Raw genomic sequence first — 18648 nt, 5'->3', positions numbered from 1 at the left:
GGGCATGGATGTGTGTGATGTCCTTAGGTTAGTTAGGTTTAAGTAGTTCTAAGTTCTAGGAGACTGATAACCTCAGCTGTTAAGTCCCATAGCGTTCCGAGCCATTTGAACCATTTGAACTAGCGACTGGAGAACCGTTGTCTAGTCAGATGAGTCCCGATTTCAGATGGTAAGAACTGATGATACTGTTCTAGTGTGACTCAGATCCCAGAAAGCGATGTACCCATGTTGTCAATAAGGCACTGTACCAGCTAGTTGAGGCTCCATAATGGTGTGGGCTGTGTTTACATGGAATAGAGTGGGTCTTAGAGTCCAACTGTGCCGGTCGTTGACTATAAATGGTCTTGTTCGGCTACTTGGAGACCTTTTGCATTCATAGACTTCATGTTCCCAAACAAAGATGTCTCCGGACCACAACTGTTCTAGATTGGTTTGAAGAATATCCTGGACAATTCGAGCGATTGATTTGACCACCCAGATCGTCCGACATGAATCCCATCGAACATTTATGGGACATAATCGAGAGGTCAGTTCGCGCACTAAATACTGCACCGGCAACACTTTCGCAATTATGTACGGTTATATGGACGACATGGCTCAATATTTCAACAGGGGACTTCCAATGACTTGTTGAGTCCATGCGACGTCGAGCTGCTGAACAATGCCGGGAAAAAGGAGGCTCGACTCGATACTATATCTCCCATGACTTTTGTCACCTCAGTGTAAGGTAATTCTTAAGAGCCTTTGTTAAGCCCGAAAAATGCGGCGAACTAACGAGTGACCGGACCTCACTGTTACATTCTGTACCTGCGGTGTCAGGTAACCAATAAACACGAGGTTGTAAAATAGTCTGCGAGCGTACGTGCTGACCAATTTCCACTCTGGGTATACTAAGTAGTAACGAGTTCTGATGGTTCGTTCTCATCTTCGTTCGTTGAGTGTTTCATGCTATCCTAGTGGTGATCAAGCACACCATACAATTATTGGCAGTTTTACTGTGATTACTTTTAATAAGCACGAACAGCGATAACGTAGAACCGTCGAGCAGTCATCTCGATAGATGTCAACAGCTGCGCAAAGACGCCCGCGCTGGCAGGAATACCGCCGTGTGTTCTCTCGGAGTAACGGCGCCACGTTCCTGCGGCCAACAGGCTTGCGTAGAACCGCTAGACCATCCTATGCTGACGGGCAATAAATGGCATAGGCAGACGGCATATGCCGTACGCAAACGCTACAGGACTTGCTGTTTGACACACTTCGCTGATGTTGCACGTTCTCTAATACATCCACTGATTGTTGAAGAAATTACTGTCAGTGATAAGACTGAAGAGCTGCAAATATCGATATGCGAATCGACAAACTAAAGGAAGGAATTCGCGTCACAGAGTCATGCACATGCACTGTCGAATCACGCTTAACGGTGATTTCGGTTAGCAACGCCGTAAGAGACGTCACAGTGGACTCGTGTGCTGGAGAAACGGGGTTCAGTGCCTGGCCGACCATCCGAACAGAGATTTTCCACGGTTTGGACTTCCCCTAAATTACAGCAGGAAATGATTCCTTCAGATAGGCAGCGACCCTTCTTGTCCCAGTTATCTCGCGTTGTCTCTAAATACCTCGTTGTCGGCGGAACGGAATGTTAGAATTTAACACTTCTTTTCCAATAAATAATGGTCAGTTCAAGGTATGCTTTGCTCTCGTATTCCCCATGTCATCAATTTGACTTAAGTGCAATATGGCGCAATATAACTGCATAGGCGTAAAGGGACAAGGCGAGTTCGTTAATTTAAGAATCTTCATCTACATTCTGTCTCCATTTCTCTCTCGACTGGTCTCGCATTCGGGAGGACGACGGTTAAAACCCGCGTCCCGCACACCTAGCGAGGTGGCGCAGTGGTTAACAAACTGGACTCGCATTCAAAAGGACGACGGCTCAAACACGCGTCCGGCAATCCTGATGTAGGTTTTCCGTGATTTCCCTATATCGTTTCAGGCAAATGTCGGGATGGTTCCTTTAAAAGGCACATTTGATTTCCTTCCCTATCCTTAACAGAATTCGAGCTTGGTCTCCGTCTCTAATGACCTCGATGTCGATGGGATGCTAAACCCAATCTTCCTTCCTTCGTTTCTTCTCCCTAGGATTTCCTATAGTACATAATCCTTACATCAAAGAACTTTTTAGTGTAAAAGTAGCCAGGACATAGTTACGCCATTCTTTAATAGGGTTCTATTGGATCGTCCTTGATGGATCCGAGAAAATATTTGTTCTTATGCCCCAATCGAAACTGTTATTTCGTGAGTGAATGCAATTTTCCAGACCTAGGCAGTTTGTAAGGTCTTATTAAATTTACTCTGCCTCTAAACAGTGACTTAACATTTCTCTCATATTTAGATCGATCGAGGTTGTGCGGTGGTTAAGGCACTGGAGTCGCAGTCATTTTAACTGAGGTTTTCCCTAGTTTTCCAAAATCATTTCAGGGGTGTTCTAGGGTGGATCAATCGGAAAAGTCAGGGTTGCATGTCTACCTCATCCTTGAACAATGTCTGCTCGTACTCCGTCTCTAATGGCTTCATCCTTTTTTTTTATTTACTGGCTTTCGGGACGTGCCCATACAGCCATTTCAATAGCGGAATGTCAATTATGATGATACGAACGTGAGGACACCACAACACGCAGTCCGCGAGCGGAGAAGATCTCCAACCCGGCCACGAATCGAGCCCGGTCCCCCTCGATTCGCAATCCACATAAACTCGTCTTCGACGGGACATTTAAATTTTAACCTTCCTTCATAAGATTTATATCATTGGCGACCTTATTCGCTTTATATGGTAAATGATTGACGAAAAGGACACCATTTAATCTGCCATGGTATTGAAGAACAAAAATGCTACAAGTATTTAAAAATAAAAAGCACTAAATTTTGGAAGTTTCTACTTATTCATTTTTTTTACCGAATTTCGGTCTACAAAACGATCATCAGACTATAACTGAATATTGTCATTAAAGAGGCAACAGTGCTGGCGAAAAACTTTGAAGGAGATGTTACACATGAAGATAGAGGTGTAAAGATAGATTAAATTTCAAAGAGGACTGTGTCTTATTTGATTACGATAGTTAAAGTCTGGTATGGCATTTTAAGCTGAAAATCAGTCATAGTAATAAATGAATATTATAGAACATCCACAATTTTGCGCTTTTCAAGTATAATTATGAACTTCTATCATACAGGGGAGTAATTATCAATCAATTACAAGCATTATATGAATAGAATTAATTGTCTACTATTTCATCAACAACACGTGTACGTAGGGCAATAATGATAAATTAGCACATAAGTGGAGAAACTGAATTAGTAAATGGTGTTATAAACGCGCCTTAGCTTGCCGGACGTCTCTTAACCCACGGTGAATACAGGCCATAGCGCCTTCCGTCGAACCCAGATCGCCACCACTAATGGGGCAACATGTGAGTCGTTTCTCCAGCACGCTAAGGTCTCCTATTATTGTTGCATCGTGGCATCTGTGACATTACAAGGTACGAGTTAGAAATTTCGTTTGCAATACCTCCTCTCTCAGTTCACAATGGGGTGCTTCTACGAAAATATTTCATATTCCAGTTACCTGTGCAATTGTTGGGACCAGTGGAAACTGTTGAACTGCAAAGTTCTGAAATGTCCCGTACGTGGCGCACCCGTCGTTCACAGAACAGAAATTGTGTGATACAAATGAATTCCTTAATACGATATTGTACACCCGCAGGATCCGCATGAAATACAGTACTCAAGTCACAGTTTTGTTCGCTGCTAAAATTGAATGTAGGGTGCGTCATCTAAGTTGGTAACGGCAGAGTACAGTTTCACCTGTTTTGCCAGACGAATATCAGGTAACGTTGTCAGGTTTGATCTTCGTGTGTACGAGGGGCGTTCAGTAAGCAATGCAACACATTTTTTCGTAGGCCAGTTTCGGTTAAAAAATGCTGAATTCGCTATGGGGCATCGTATAATATTCTCGCTTCAGCCACTATAGTTTCTTGAAGTTCAGGTATACGTAGCCTTCAAAATGGTGTCTGTAACGGACGTGCTTTACAAGCAGACAGCTGTCTTTGAGTCTCTTTTAGCGGAAAACCAGAACATCGCTGATATTCGCAGGCACTTGCAGAATGTTCGAAGATCTGGCAGTGAACAAAAGCACGGTGAGTCGTTGGGACAGGTGTCCGTCGTCATCAAAACAAGGTTGTGCAAACCCATCCACTCTCCCGCGTGCCGCCGGCCGCACACAACTTCGAATGTTGCAATGTTCGAACGTGCGGACACTCTCATTCGAGGTGATCAATGGATTGCAATCAAACACATCCTGCACGACTGGGCGTGACACACTCCCCAACCGGTTTTGATACTCAAAGATGTGTGCCCACTGGCTTTCTCGCAGCCTAACAGATGACCGGAAAGGGCAACGCAGGACAATCTATGCGGAATAACTTGCACGTTACGAGGCTGATCGTGAAAATTTTTTGTCGAACGCTGTCACAGGTGATAAGATATGAGTTCATCACTTCGAACCTGAGCCAAAAAGGATAATCCATGGAGTGGCGCCACACCATCTCTCCTCCGAAGAAAACGTTCAAAGCCGCACCCTCAGACGGTAAAAGCATGGCGACGGTCTTTTGGGACTCTGAAGCGGTTGTTCCACTTTACGTCCTCCCTCATAGTGCAACGATCAACTCTATGCGCTACCCTCAGGAAAACGGAGAAACGACGTCAGCGTGTCATCGCCACAAAAATGCACACGAACTTGTTCTCCATGACAACGCAAGTCCTCACATAGGTCTTCATACCTGAGAGGAGCCCACAAAACTTCATTGGACTGTTCTTCCTCATCCACCCTACAGACAGTATATCTCGCACCCTCCGATTCCCATCTGTTTGGTCCAGCGAAGGATGCACTCCGCGGGAAGCAGTGCGCGTATGATCGGGATGTTACTGATGCAGCAAGAGGTTGGTTCCGACGACGACCAGAAGAGTGGCCCCAAGTCGGCATACAGGCTCTCCCAGGAATGTGGCGTAAGGCCGTCGCATTGAACGGAGATAATGTTGAAAATAGGGTCTTTTTGCCAAAAGAGTGGGGAATAATGTTTATTGGAATCCTGAATAAAACTAACCTGCTTTCAGAAAATAATGTGTTGCATTACTTTTTGAACGTCCCTGCTAGTACCAATGACGCCCCATTTTGATGAAAGTTACCGTGCAAACCATACCGAAAGTCATGTAACTGTACCCTTCCCTCAGTGAGCAGTAGAATGCCATCAAAAAAATCAGAGAGATTTATTAAAGAAACATAGTTGCTGCAATATCTCATTAGATAAAAATGTTAGAAACATTGACCAAACAACAGTGGAGATGATTGATTCTGTTTGGTTCAAACTGCAACACAAAAATAAACGGCAGTTCTCTGCTCAGATGCCAGTTTCTGTTATGCTGCATGTAAAACTGAGCAGGACTTTATCTTCGTGATGGTAATTAGACTGATAAAGTTCTTCAGATACAAACTAGGTTAATTAAAACCGCAAATAAACTCCCGTCGTAGGACACGTAAACTTCCTGAAGATAAAACGTTGGCTCATTGGCACTTAGTCTAAGTCAGACACAAAGCTTTGTTGTTAGTTTGCATAAATTTTCCTCTTTTTTCCAAATGACAGAAGAAAAGTCAAAGGAAGGGGAGGACGTGCAGCAAACAGATCACCACGTCTTGCCAAAGAATTCTAACTTTTTTTCAGTCTTTCTTACTTACGTTTTGTGGTACATAAACATCGAGATGATGTTACCTATATTAAGGCATCGGAATGCATTTCAGATTCCGGTCACTGCGAATCTGTTATCGAGCTACATTGCTAGCGATATTAAACAGTAGAAGAATGCCAAACTGATCACTCTAGTGTATCAGAGGAAAGTGAAGGTGTGATATTACAAATGGACCAGTCCTAGTAAAGAACTGAGCGAGGTGACGCAGTTGCTGAAACATTCAGTAGTCTTTTTCGGGAGGAGCGGATTCCCTAAATTACTTCAGGTGGTGGCCAGAATATTACCCCGAAGAGGCTACTGTGGATCCCTTTCAGAGTTCTTGTCCAGTAGCGCCTGACGCTCTGCCTCTAATGAGTTCGATCTTGACGGGACGCTAATATCAAACCTTCCGTCATCCATTTCTAGCAAAACACTGTAGTGTTCAAGTAAGTAATTGATGACTGCTTTGCATTAGACATAATGCTCATTTGACCTAATTCAAACTATCTGATATTTGATACTGAAGAAACGATCGTAGCAGTAGCTTTTTATTTCTCAAGTTGTAAACGAAACTGGTCGGAGGCACGGTATCTATCTTCAGTGGGTCATAAAGAATTTTGTGTCCATAAATAGCATCGGCATGGATAGACATGTTTTTACGTTATTGTGAAAGTAGAAGAATAGGTAGTTTTACTATAAAACTTCCAGGCAGATTTTAATCTGCCAGGCAGTTTCATATCAGCGCACACTCCGCTGCAGAGTGAAAATCTCATTCTGGAGTTTTACTATACATTAGGCGCGGATTTTGCTTAAACATTAATTCCACAGGCGGTCACGGAGCTCTACATATTCGTCACGGATAAAATAATAGCCTGTATTTAGCTTACTCTAGTTTATTATCAGTATAATAAGTAGGTACGGTGCACGTCTGTGACGTAATCCAGTTGATGAGTTAGTAAGTAGAATACGAGAGACTTAATTTTGTAGATAGCCTGGCACCCGTCCTGAAGAGCAATGAAAACATTTAATTTTTACAACTGAACCTGCCAACTCGTTGGTAGTCGATTAGTCGCGAATGAAATGGCACGCTATTCTCTTCGGTCAACGGATGCAATCTTGACATACGACTTCTCAGTATCTGATAGCATGGTGATGCCAGTTGGTAGAGTGCAGTTATGATGCAAGGCAGCTAGGTAGGAGTACGGTGACAGCTGGTGTGAAGAGTCTTGACGCGAACACTTCTGTTGGAGCGCCAGTTTGGATCCCGTTACACCCGGCCAGGTGTCTGCGTGTTCCATGCGTGAGTCGCCGCCTGCTTCCAGCACCGTGTACCTACGGACCGTTCTTCACACACATCCACAATAAACATCACCTTCGGTAATTTTTCTGTTGGAAACCTGTACAGAGACTATCTAGACATGTTTGGATTCCGGTTCCATGTGATGAAGCAATATTTTATCGCCTGTGACGATGTTCGACAAAAAAATTGTCACGACCAGTTTCGTAATGTGCAAGTAATTCCACACAGACTGTCCTCCGTCGCTCTTTACGGTATTCTGTTAGGCGGCGAGAAAGCCAGTGGGCACACGCCTTTGAGTACCCAAACTGGTGGATGAGTGTGAGTCATCGGAGAGCGCCCAAAACTTGAAATTGGTGTAGTGTGAAAACAGTGAGTCACAAGAAAATAAATATTAGGATGTGTTGGTTCTCGTTCTTTGCTCCCTAACTTGCAGTCTTTATGTTATGATTAGAATTTACTATGGCGTGCTGAAAAGTAATTTTTGTATCAAAAGTAGTAAGGCTTTTTAAAAAAAGCAAATTTCATTAACTTTCTACATCTTTATTCCTCATGTTTACACATTTATTTCTCAATATAGTCTCCCTGACGACAAACATATTTCTCCCAACGAGAAACCAATTTCACTGAAAAAATTCCGCAACCAGCCACTTTTTAATGCGTTTTTTATTTACGCCAATATGCATTTCGGGTTTGCACCCATCTTCAGCTGGCAAATTACATAGATCTTCAGTATTCAGTAATTTGCCAGCTGAAGATGGGTGCAAACCCGAAATGCATATTGGCGTAAATAAAAAACGCATTAAAAAGTGGCTGGTTGCGGAATTTTTTCAGTGAAATATCATTATCCACGGCCACGGAGCTCAACAGTCCAAATAAAATGGACAAATTGTTAGAGAAACCAATTTTCTGATACCGTCACTGGAGAATGTTTGACATCGATGACGGAACCACAACTTCACCTCCGTTTGCACCGCTTCATCACTGTCAAAGTAATGTCCTCGAAGATGTTCTTTAAGTTTTCTGCGGTTAGAAACTCGATTACAGTAAGCTGTTTCTCATGCACCGACATAGTTATGTTACACGCCGCCATGTTAGACGCTACTATTTGGAGCTGTCTAGCGGTAGAGGGTCGCAACTTGCGTCAGCGAAGCGAGAAAGTCGACTGAGTAATATGCGTGACATGTAATAATACCTCAACAGAAACTGAGAACAGAATAACAAATCAGAGAGATTGCTTTTGAGCACACAGTTGTAGATTTACTAGTGAGAAAAAAATAGATTTGACGAGAACAATCGTGGTGAAGAACAAGGATCCGGCATTACATTCTTTTATTACCCACTCTCATTTTAATCCTCTGCTCTTTCCTTAAACCGAAATTCAAAAGTATGTCTTTCTAATTAAGACTTAATTTATAGCGTAAAATACGTTGGGGAGTGGGAGTGGAGGGGGAGAGGGAGGGGGGGGGGGGGGGAAGCGCGATGCTTTAAGTATTTAGAGTCATACTAGTTTTCATATTCGAGAAAACAAAAAAAAAACGTATCAGATATTGAAACAGCAGACGCAACAGGTGGCGTCATTTATACTCAAAATACAGAAGGAAAATTCAGCTGGAGGAGACCGACTATATTCGAAATGAATACTTGACAATAATACCTAGATGGTGCCGACCTTAATAACATCCACCACAGAGTCTGATTTTACGAAACAGGTTAAAAAGTAAATAGTTAAAAAACTTTCATAGCGTAACAATAAGATTACGAAACGATGTATCCACGTTTCTCATATTTGTAATTTGTATGTGTAGTCATTCGAACGAAGAACTATTGTGCTCCTTGAGTTTTCAGAGATGACTAAAATATCTACAAATAAGATTTATTCCTAATCATAGATATTATGATTTATCAGTTGATGTTAATACAATTCTGTCATATGGATAGTATATAGTTTCTTATCAAGGGAGAATTTTCAGCGTTGCTAAACGGACATCATCAGGAAAGAAAATCTGTCACTTCTTTCTTCTAAGTATGAACAAGGCATTTCTTCTGTTACGTACCACCAGAAACGCTACGTAACATAACTATAGTGTCCAAAATGACCATGGAGTTGGTATATAATATTTACACTTATTGCTTTCCATCTCTGTCACTGAGGCTCAATAGTATGCATCCTTGCAGCAGAAGCAGAGTCGATTCCTTGTGTTGGTTACGTCTTTTGCTTCTATATACCAAAACGTTTTTTGTCTGAGCGTACACACGGATGACTTACGTCGGAGGAATTGTTTCCTTGACGTCAGAGAACATCAGGCAGGTCTGTTTATTCACAAGGCTATTCGAAGATGCACTCACCTTACAGGACACAAAAGTGCCAGTGTTAGCAAATATTCATTAATAGTAAGACATGGCGACCTAAATGCACAGTTTCGCCAAAACACATGTGTATGACAGTAATTGTACTTATCCACAAATAACAATCGTGCAGCGCTTGATCTTCGATGTCGATAAGTCTATTAGAAACATTAAGGCTTTTCCTTTTAAAAATTATGTCATCATGATTTGTATATGCCTTCTACATAAAATTTACCGTGCAAGTTGTCGCATTCTAAACTCATAAAAGCAGTGCATCCATTCTTTACTCACTCGCCGAAAAGTAACAGCAGTAGCAGTACCTAAATATTTACAGCAGCCTTGTGTGCGCCGTGCTTTGTGACTTGGACAGATACGTAATATTTTGCTGTCATTTTCCGCTTTCTCGGGACGTACATCAGCTGCCACGAACATTTCGCACCTGTTACTGCTAGAGCTGAGTAGCGCACCACGTGCCGCTATCGGATAACTCGTGGCGTGTGGCACGCAGGCAGACTCCACTGACATTTGCAACGCGTCCTGGCGTGTCCAGCGGACATGAAAAATCCAGTAATCGCGGAATACTTCATGCTCCCAGGGTAAATAAGCTTCCGTAGCTACACGTATGAGCTAAATCCATTACACTTGTCGGCGGGTTGTATTCCTTGCGAGAACTTCACACACTCGTGTGGCAAACTTCAAGAGAATTGACAGTCCAAGTTATAGGTTTGTGTATAAATTTTCGCTTCGGTTCACAAACACACACATTGGGTTTGTATGAGATTTGCACAGGTGTTGTGGAACACGCAAGACGTCACGTTCTAAATATCGGCGACCACAATGCCCGCGGCGTCCATAGGAACCAGAGTCATCGCGGCCGGCAAAAGCGGTGCACACCGGGTACGTCTCAAAATTTTCCGTCGCCCAGCAACCAGAAAACGGTTGCGACATTTTTCTAGTTTGGTGGACGGGCTCGGCAGATGGCAGAGGCTGCCGACGCGGAAGTAGCGACGCTTGCAGCTGGGCGCCGACGCGTTCCGATCGGAAGCGGCGAGTGCCGCAGCGGCGCCGGCGCCGGCAGCGCGTGCGCGCGCGCTTGCGGACTCACCTCTGATGGTGCTGGGCATATCACCTGCGCGGAGCGGCAAGGCACATTCCGGCGGAGCGCGCGGCGGCGACTGGCGGCGGCGGCGGCGGCCGGGGCCCCGCGCCGTGCTGCGCTCTGCCCGCCGCTGCCGCCGCCGCCGCCGCCGCCGCCGCCGCAGCCGCCCGGTCACTGAACCCGCCCAACGGTTTGTTTATATCCGGGCCCGCGGCCCGACGCCCAGGTAGCGGCGCCCGCCTAGCGGGCCGCGGCTAGCGGCATCGCCGGCTCCGGCCGCCTGTTCCAGCCCGTCCGCACACATTTCTCCAACTTTGCCCAAAAATCACATCATTCGAAGCGCCGCAATGCACCAGGTATATTTATTAGAAAGTGGCGGAAATACGAGAGCCTGCTGAAGAAGTCATGCCTCCAAATATTTTATTCTATTCTCAATATCTACATCTACATGATAACTCTGCAATTCACATTGAAGTGCTTGGCAGAGGGTTCATCGAACCACAATCATACTATCTCCCTACCATTCCACTCCCGAACAGCGCGCGGGAAAAGCGAACACCTGAACCTTTCTGTTCGAGCTCTGATTTCTCTTATTTTATTTTGATGATCATTCCTACCTATGTAGGTTGGACTCAACAAAATATTTTCGCATTCGGAAGAGAAAGTTGGTGACTGAAATTTCGTAAATAGATCTCGCCTGGCGAAAAACGTCTTTGCTTTAATGACTTCCATCCCAACTCGCGTATCATATCTGCCACATTCTCTCCCCTATTACGCGATAATTCAAAACGAGCTGCCCTTTTTTGCACCCTTTCGATGTCCTCGGTCAATCCTACCTGGTAACGATCCCACACCGCTCAGCAATGTTCTAACAGAGGACGAAAGAGTGTAGTGTAAGCTGTCTCTTTAGTGGACTTGTTGCATCTTCTAAGTGTCCTGCCAATGAAACGCAACCTTTGGCTCGCCTTCCCCACAATATTATCTATGTGGTCTTTCCAACTGAAGTTGTTCGTAATTTTTACACCCAGGTACTTAGTTGAATTGACAGCCTTGAGAATTGTACTATTTATCGAGTAATCGAATTCCAGCGGGTTTCTTTTGGAACTCATGTGGATCACTTCACACTTTTCGTTATTTAGCGACAACTGCCACCTGCCACACCATACAGCAATCTTTCCTAAATCGCTTTGCAACTGATACTGGTCTTCGGATGGCAATAATAGACGGTAAATTACAGCATCATCTGCGAACAACCAAAGAGAACTCCTCAGATTGTGGTACTACATGTCATGTATAGTTGTGGATGCCACAGAAGGCGTACCTAATATGTTCCAAAACGCTGCGCAAAGACGGGATTATCCGCGCTCATACTTCGGGTTCTATTGGTGATAAAAAGGTAGGGTCAAGTGTTCTGGACAACGCTCGGACTAGGGGCCATTTTTGTAGCCAACAGAAGGGTCGTCTTAGTGTCACTATCCTATAGTACAGCGTCAAAGTATGGATGTTACACACTTCTTCCTGCTTAGAAAAATGGAGCAAATCGTTTGTTTAATTTTTTTTATTTGATGTGGTCTACGGTGGGGTTGATGGAACTTCAGGAGGCTCCATTAGTTCATGGCCGAGTCCTCGGAAAACCTCATACAAATGATTTTTTTTACTATATTTTCGCCGTCACCAGCTGACCAAAACCCACCTGAGGATTCCAAGACTTTTGTTGTTGTTGTTGTTAGGAGTGATTTAAAATGGAATGATCATATAAAGTTGATCGTCGGTAAAGCAGATGCCAGACTCAGATTCATTGGAAGAATTCTAAGTAAATGCAATCCGTAGGTTACAGTACCCTTGTTCGCCCACTGCTTGAACACTGCTCAGCGGTGTGGGATCCGTACCAGATAGGGTTGATAGAAGAGATAGAGAAGAGCCAACGAAGAGCAGCGCGTTTCGTTACAGGATCATTTAGTAATCGCGTAAGCGTTACGGAGATGATAGATAAACTCCAGTGGAAGACTCTGCAGGAGAGACGCTCAGTAGCTCGGTACGGGCTTTTGTTGAAGTTTCGAGAACATACCTTCACCGAAGAGTCAAGCAGTACATTGCTCCCTCCTACGTATATCTCGCGAAGAGACCATGAGGATAAAATCAGAGAGATTAGAGCCCACACAGAATCATACCGACAATCCTTCTTTCCACGAACAATACGAGACTGGAATAGAAGGGAGAACCGATAGAGGTACTCAGGGTACCCTCCGCCACACACCGTCAGGTGGCTTGCGGAGTATGGTTGTGGTCTTCAGTCCTGAGACTGGTTTGATGCATCTCTCCATGCTACTCTATCCTGTGCAAGCTTCTTCATCTCCCAGTACGTATTGCAACCTACATCATTCTGAATCTGCCTAGTGTATTCATCTCTTGGTCTCCCTCTACAATTTTTACCCTCCACACTGCCCTCCAATACTAAATTTGTGATCCTTTGATGCCTCAGAACATGTCCTTCCAACCGGTGCCTTCGTCTTGTCAAGTTGTGCCACAAACTCCTCTTCTCCCCAATTCTATTCAGTACCTCCTCATTAGTTATATGATCTACTCATCTAATCTTCAGCATTCTTCTGTAGCACCACATTTCGAAAGCTTGTATTTTCTTCTTGTCGAAACTATTTATCGTCCATCATTCACTGCCATACATGGCTACACTCCATACAAATACTTTCAGAAACGACTTCCTGACCCTTAAATCTAGACTCGATGTTAACAAATTTCTCTCCTTCAGAAACGCTTTCCTTGCCATTGCCAGTCTACATTTTATATCCTCTCTACTTCGACCATCATCAGTTATTTTGCTCCCCAAATAGCAAAACTCCTTTACTACTTTAAGTGTCTCATTTCCTAATCTAATTCCCTCAACATAACCCGACTTAATTCGACTACATTCCATTATCCTTGTTTTGCTTTTGTTGATGTTCATCGGGGATAGTGTCTCACTCCCTTCCCAACCGCTGCTTCCCTTTCATGCCCCTCGACTCTTATAACTGCCATCTGGTTTCTGTACAAATTGTAAGTAGTCTCTCGCTCCCTGTATTTTACCCCTGCCACCTTTAGAATTTGAAAGAGAGTATTCCAGTTAACATTGTCAAAAGCTTTCTCTAAGTCTACAAATGCTAGAGACGTAGGTTTGCCTTTCCTTAATATTTCTTCTAAGATAAATCGTAAGGTCAGTATTTCCTCACGTGTTCCAATATTTCTACGGAATCCAAACTGATCTTCCCCAAGGTTGGCTTCTACTAGTTTTTCCATTCGTCTGTAAAGAATTCGCGTTAGTATTTTGCAGCTGTGGCTTATTAAACGGATTGTTCGGTAATTTTCACATCTGTCAACACCTGATTTCTTTGGGATTGGAATTATTATATTCTTCTTGAAGTCTGAGGATATTTCGCCTGCCTCATACATCTTGCTCACCAGATGGTAGAGTTTTGTCAGGACTGGCTCTCCCAAGGCCGTCAGTAGTTCTAATGGAATGTTGTCTACTTCCAGGGCCTTGTTTCGACTCAGGTCTTTCAGTGCTCTGTCAAACTCTTCATGCAGTATTGTATCTCCCATTTCATCTTCATCTACATTCTCTTCCATTTCCAGAATGTCGTCCTCAAGTACGTCGTCCTTGTATGGACCCTTCCACCTTTCTGATTTCCCTTCTTTGCTTAGAACTGGGTTTCCATCTGAGCTCTTGATGTTCATACAAGTGGTTCTCTTATCTCCAAAGGTCTCTTTAATTTTCCCGTAGGCAGTATCTATCTTACCCCTAGTGAGATAAGCCTCTACATCCTTGCATTTGTCCTCTAGCCATCCCTGCTTAGCCATTTTGCACTTCCTGTCGATCTCATTTTTGAGACGTTTGTATTCCTTTTTGCCTGCTTCATTTACTGAATTTTTATATTCTCTCCTTTCATCAATTAAATTCAATATTTCTTCTTATACCAAAGAATTTCTACTAGCCCTCGTCTTTATACCTACTTGATCCTCTGCTGCCTTCACTACTTCATCTCTCAGAGCTACCCATTCTTCTTCTGCTGTATTTCTTTCCACCATTTGTGACAATTGTTGCCTTATGCTCACCCTGAAACTCTGTACAACCTCTGGTTTAATCAGTTTGTCCAGATCCCATCTCCTTAAATTCCCACCTTTTTCCAGTTTCTTCAGTTTTAATCTACAGCTCATAATCAATAAATTGTGGTCAGAGGCCACATATGCCCCTGGAAATGTCTTACAATTTAATACCTGGTTCCTAAATCTTTGTCTTACCATTATATAATCTATCTGATACCTTCTAGTATTTCCAGGAGTCTTCCATGTGTACATCCTTCTTTTATGATTCTTGAACCAAGTGTTAGCTATGATTAAATTATGCTCTGTGCAAAATTCTATCTGACGGCTTCCTCTTTCATTTCTTTCCCCCAATCCATATTCACCTACTATGTTTCCTTCTCTCCCTTTTCCTGCTCTCGAATTCCAATAAAAATCAAATGACTGAAAATTTTGGGCCGCTCGGGATTAGCTGAGCGGTCGAGGGCGCTGCAGTCATGGACTGTGCGGCTGGTCCCGGCAGAGGTTCGAGTCCTCCCTCGGGCATGGGTGTGTGTGTTTGCCCTTAGGATAATTTAGGTTAAGTAGTTTGTATGCTTAGGGACTGATGACCTTAGCAGTTAAGTCCCATAAGATTTCACACATATTTGAACATTTTTGAAAATTTTCGGATATATTCCTAAGATCTTGATCTCGAACAATCTTGCAGATTTCCTTCATATCGTTAGCTGTTTTCTAGATACGTAGTTTCAATGTTTCCCTGCTTCTACACGTAAAATCCGGTATGATGCGAAATCTAAATAAATTGCTCAAATTTTAGCGGCATTTTGTCTAGGTATTTATCTAGGAGAACTATTTTAGAGTTTTCAAAAAACTTTATTCGTTACATAGAAACACCCTAAAAACTTGTTGTTTTAGTTACCAGAACCCAGCCGCGGATTCCGGGACGTCTATTCAACGAAAATGTATGAAATTTATACGATATGTTTCTAAGATCCCGATCTCGAACAATCTTCAAAATTTTCTTCATATCTTCATCGATTTCCATGATATAGATGTTCAAAGTTACCCTACTTGTACACGTAAAATCCACACGTAAAGTCCGGTGTTATGCAAAAACGTAGTTTATAAAGTGTCATAGCACGGAGCAATATGCTGTAAAGTGTCTCCATTATTATCAGAAGGGTTCTGGGAACTTCATATTCTATTGCTGAAGCACATGCAAAATTTTGTGCACGTAAAATCCGGTCTGAGCTGTAAAATTAGTTTTGCGTTACTTCAATTTCACAGAAGTAAACTAAATTTTGCTAAGCAATACATTTCTTTTCATATGAGTTACATGCTCCGCTGCAGTACGGAAAAGACGGGGACCAGGGCAAAAATGCACCTATCGGAGCACAAAAAAATGCGAATATGTTTCTCATTATTTGAAAGACTCTAACTTAAAAGTGGGGTACCAGCTGCCCCATTCAACTTTCTTCAGCACCTTTAACAATCTTCCTAGAAGTTTTGGCACGCGAACATATTCGCGCTTTTTATGCTGAGAGAGAAGGAGACCGTGGCAGTGGCAAAGAGACGGAAAAGTAATAAATACTGGAAGAGAGTTGGCAGTGTTCGCGTAATAGAAACAGTGAAGGAGAAAATGGCAGTGAGAGAGTAAGAGAGGGACGGCAGTGGCAGTGAAACACGGTTGACAGTGTCAGAACAGTCCTAGGTAAAGAGGGAAGAAGACAGTGCTAGGGTGGAGGAATGAAGCGAAAGAGAAAGTGGAAATGGATGAGGGCCAGCGATAATGAGAAACAGAATGTAGGACAATGAGAACGAGAAAGAGAGACAGCGGCGTTGTAAGCAAGCAGCAAGAGAGAGCAAGAGGGAGACAGTGACAGTGAGAAGAGATTGTAGTAAAAGGATAGAAAAAGAGGACTGTGGCTGTGACACAGGAGCCGGCCTGATGACCTCAGAAATGAAGTCCCATAGTGCTCAATGCCATTTGAACCATTTTTTTGACATAGGAGACGATGACAGAGAGACACAAACAGATGATGACAATGAGATGGACTGAATGAGTGCGTGAGAAAGGGCAACTATGAGTGTATGGGGATGAGCGATTCACAGCGATGGACTAGTGGGTGGGAGTGAGCTACAGTTAGAGCAGTTTGTGGGAGTTTGAGGTGAGTTGCATGTTAAAAAAAAGCGCGAATATTTTCATATGCCAAAATTTTTGGGATAATTTTTGAAGGTGCTGTGGAAGATAGAATGCGGCTGTTGGTACCCCAGTTTTCAGTCATAGTCTTTCAAATAAACAGGAACATATTCACATTTTTGTGCTCCGATAGCAGCATTTTTCAGCCGGTGAATTTTTGAATACGAAGACGCAACAGCACTGAAAAGGCGGTTTGTGAAAAAAATGGTACTTAGAAGGTCTTCCAATTTTACTATACCCTTCCCATGTTTTATTGACATTCTTAATCAATAAAAGGGATAATTTATTGCAGTCCCATTCATTTTCCAAAAAGTTTAACCTGCAATATACAGGGTGAGGCAACTAACACAGGCCATCCTAAATAGATCCAGAATGAATAAATACTATACATCGCGGTGCGATTTTCACCACGTTATTATGGACAATATGGCGAATTTCCTGAAACTACTTGCGGACGTTTATAAAGAGCGAAACGCGGTATGCAGGTCAGAGTTTTTGTGCAGTTCACAACTTGTAAGAAGTTTCCTTTCCTGTATATGACTAAAATATGACATGCGGATAGAAGAGATTGAGATCGTTACATTCTTGGAATTACAACTTCCTAATAAATTCAATTAGGAGGAGCATACGGCAGAACTGTAAACAAATATTTGTTTGTGATGGGGATGTTGTCAGACGTTCGTGGGTAAAATAAAAATCCAGCATCTTTCGCTTACTTTCATTCCATAATTTATTTACTTACTTTGTTTTCACTAATTTATTTAACAAGGCACAATTAGGACCATCAAACTCTCTCTTACATCAAACCAGGGGTGTAGATTCTTTACATTATTTCATTAGGAGAAATCATTTTACTACTTACATCTGACACACGGTCAAAGTATCACTATTAAATATACAGTGAAGAAAAACAGTTTATATTCGTATCTGCCAAGTACAACAATAAAAACGAACTAAAGCTGATAGATTTAAACCGTGAGCGCTATCCAGTAATGGATATGAGAGCAGGGATGTAGAAGTGAAAAGGATCCTGATAAAACACAAGTGAAGAGGTTAGAGGAAAAGAAAGAAGCGTGACTGATTGAGAAATGAAAAGAAAAAAAAAGACCTAACAGGGGTATAGAGGGGAAACTGGCCATATACTTTAATTTTTTTAATCAAAAGTTATGGAATTGAGAGAACGAGGTGTTTTAGATTTGTCTTCAGTGCAACAGGGTTTTTAATTGTGAGCAGAGTGCAGGGTAGTTTGTTCCAAATATGGACTGCGGCAACAGAGAAGCGGAACCGATGAAGCAGTAGTGCCATAAGGAATTCATCAAGCCAACCTTAAGTTCTGACAGTCCACAAGTGTTATATACGAATTGTTTGTGATGTGAATTCAAGAACGTCCAGTAGAGGCCTGTTCAAAATACTGAAAATATTAGCTACTACTTCCCAGTACATTCCTCAATGAAATTTGGCATAAATATTATATCTGTTTCTCAAACTAACACATCAGTTCATGGAATCGGTACTACAAATAAAAATAATTTTGATCCTAAACCATTCTGAAGTGTACATTTTCGATGTTCTTGCCAGCAACTATAAAAACTACTAATAAAGTTCAGTTTATGAAAAACAGAATTTCTCAGTAGAAGCTGTTAATGTGTGCAGTGAGTAAACGATAATTTCTATAACGTACCACAGTGGTGCAGGTGAAGTCGAGACGAACAAGTTGATACAAGACATTTATGGTCTCTCAAGCCGGTAAACAGCCTCATATTGGCCTACGAAAGACACCTAAGCTACATCTAATGCGCGCCGCACGAGACTAAGACCGAAATTGTTCTTGAATACTAAAAACTCCTTG

General features: G+C 42.7%; 1 protein-coding gene across 1 annotated transcript in view; it reads right to left on the bottom strand.

Moving 5' to 3' along the window:
- Positions 1-10615, bottom strand: part of LOC126297635 (probable nuclear hormone receptor HR3) — a 517590-nt gene extending 506975 nt beyond the window's left edge. Inside the window, exon 1 of the mRNA XM_049988659.1 lies at positions 10529-10615. Within this exon, the coding sequence (XP_049844616.1) occupies positions 10529-10547 (19 nt within the window). The 5' untranslated portion in view covers positions 10548-10615. The remainder of the gene's footprint in view (positions 1-10528) is intronic.
- Positions 10616-18648: the final 8033 nt, after the last annotated feature.

This window comes from Schistocerca gregaria, chromosome X (genome assembly GCF_023897955.1).
Source record: "Schistocerca gregaria isolate iqSchGreg1 chromosome X, iqSchGreg1.2, whole genome shotgun sequence".
In the NCBI taxonomy this organism is placed as follows: Eukaryota; Metazoa; Arthropoda; class Insecta; order Orthoptera; family Acrididae; genus Schistocerca; species Schistocerca gregaria.
Note: the sequence above shows the minus strand (reverse complement) of the source record. Positions and strands in the feature narration are given on the sequence as shown.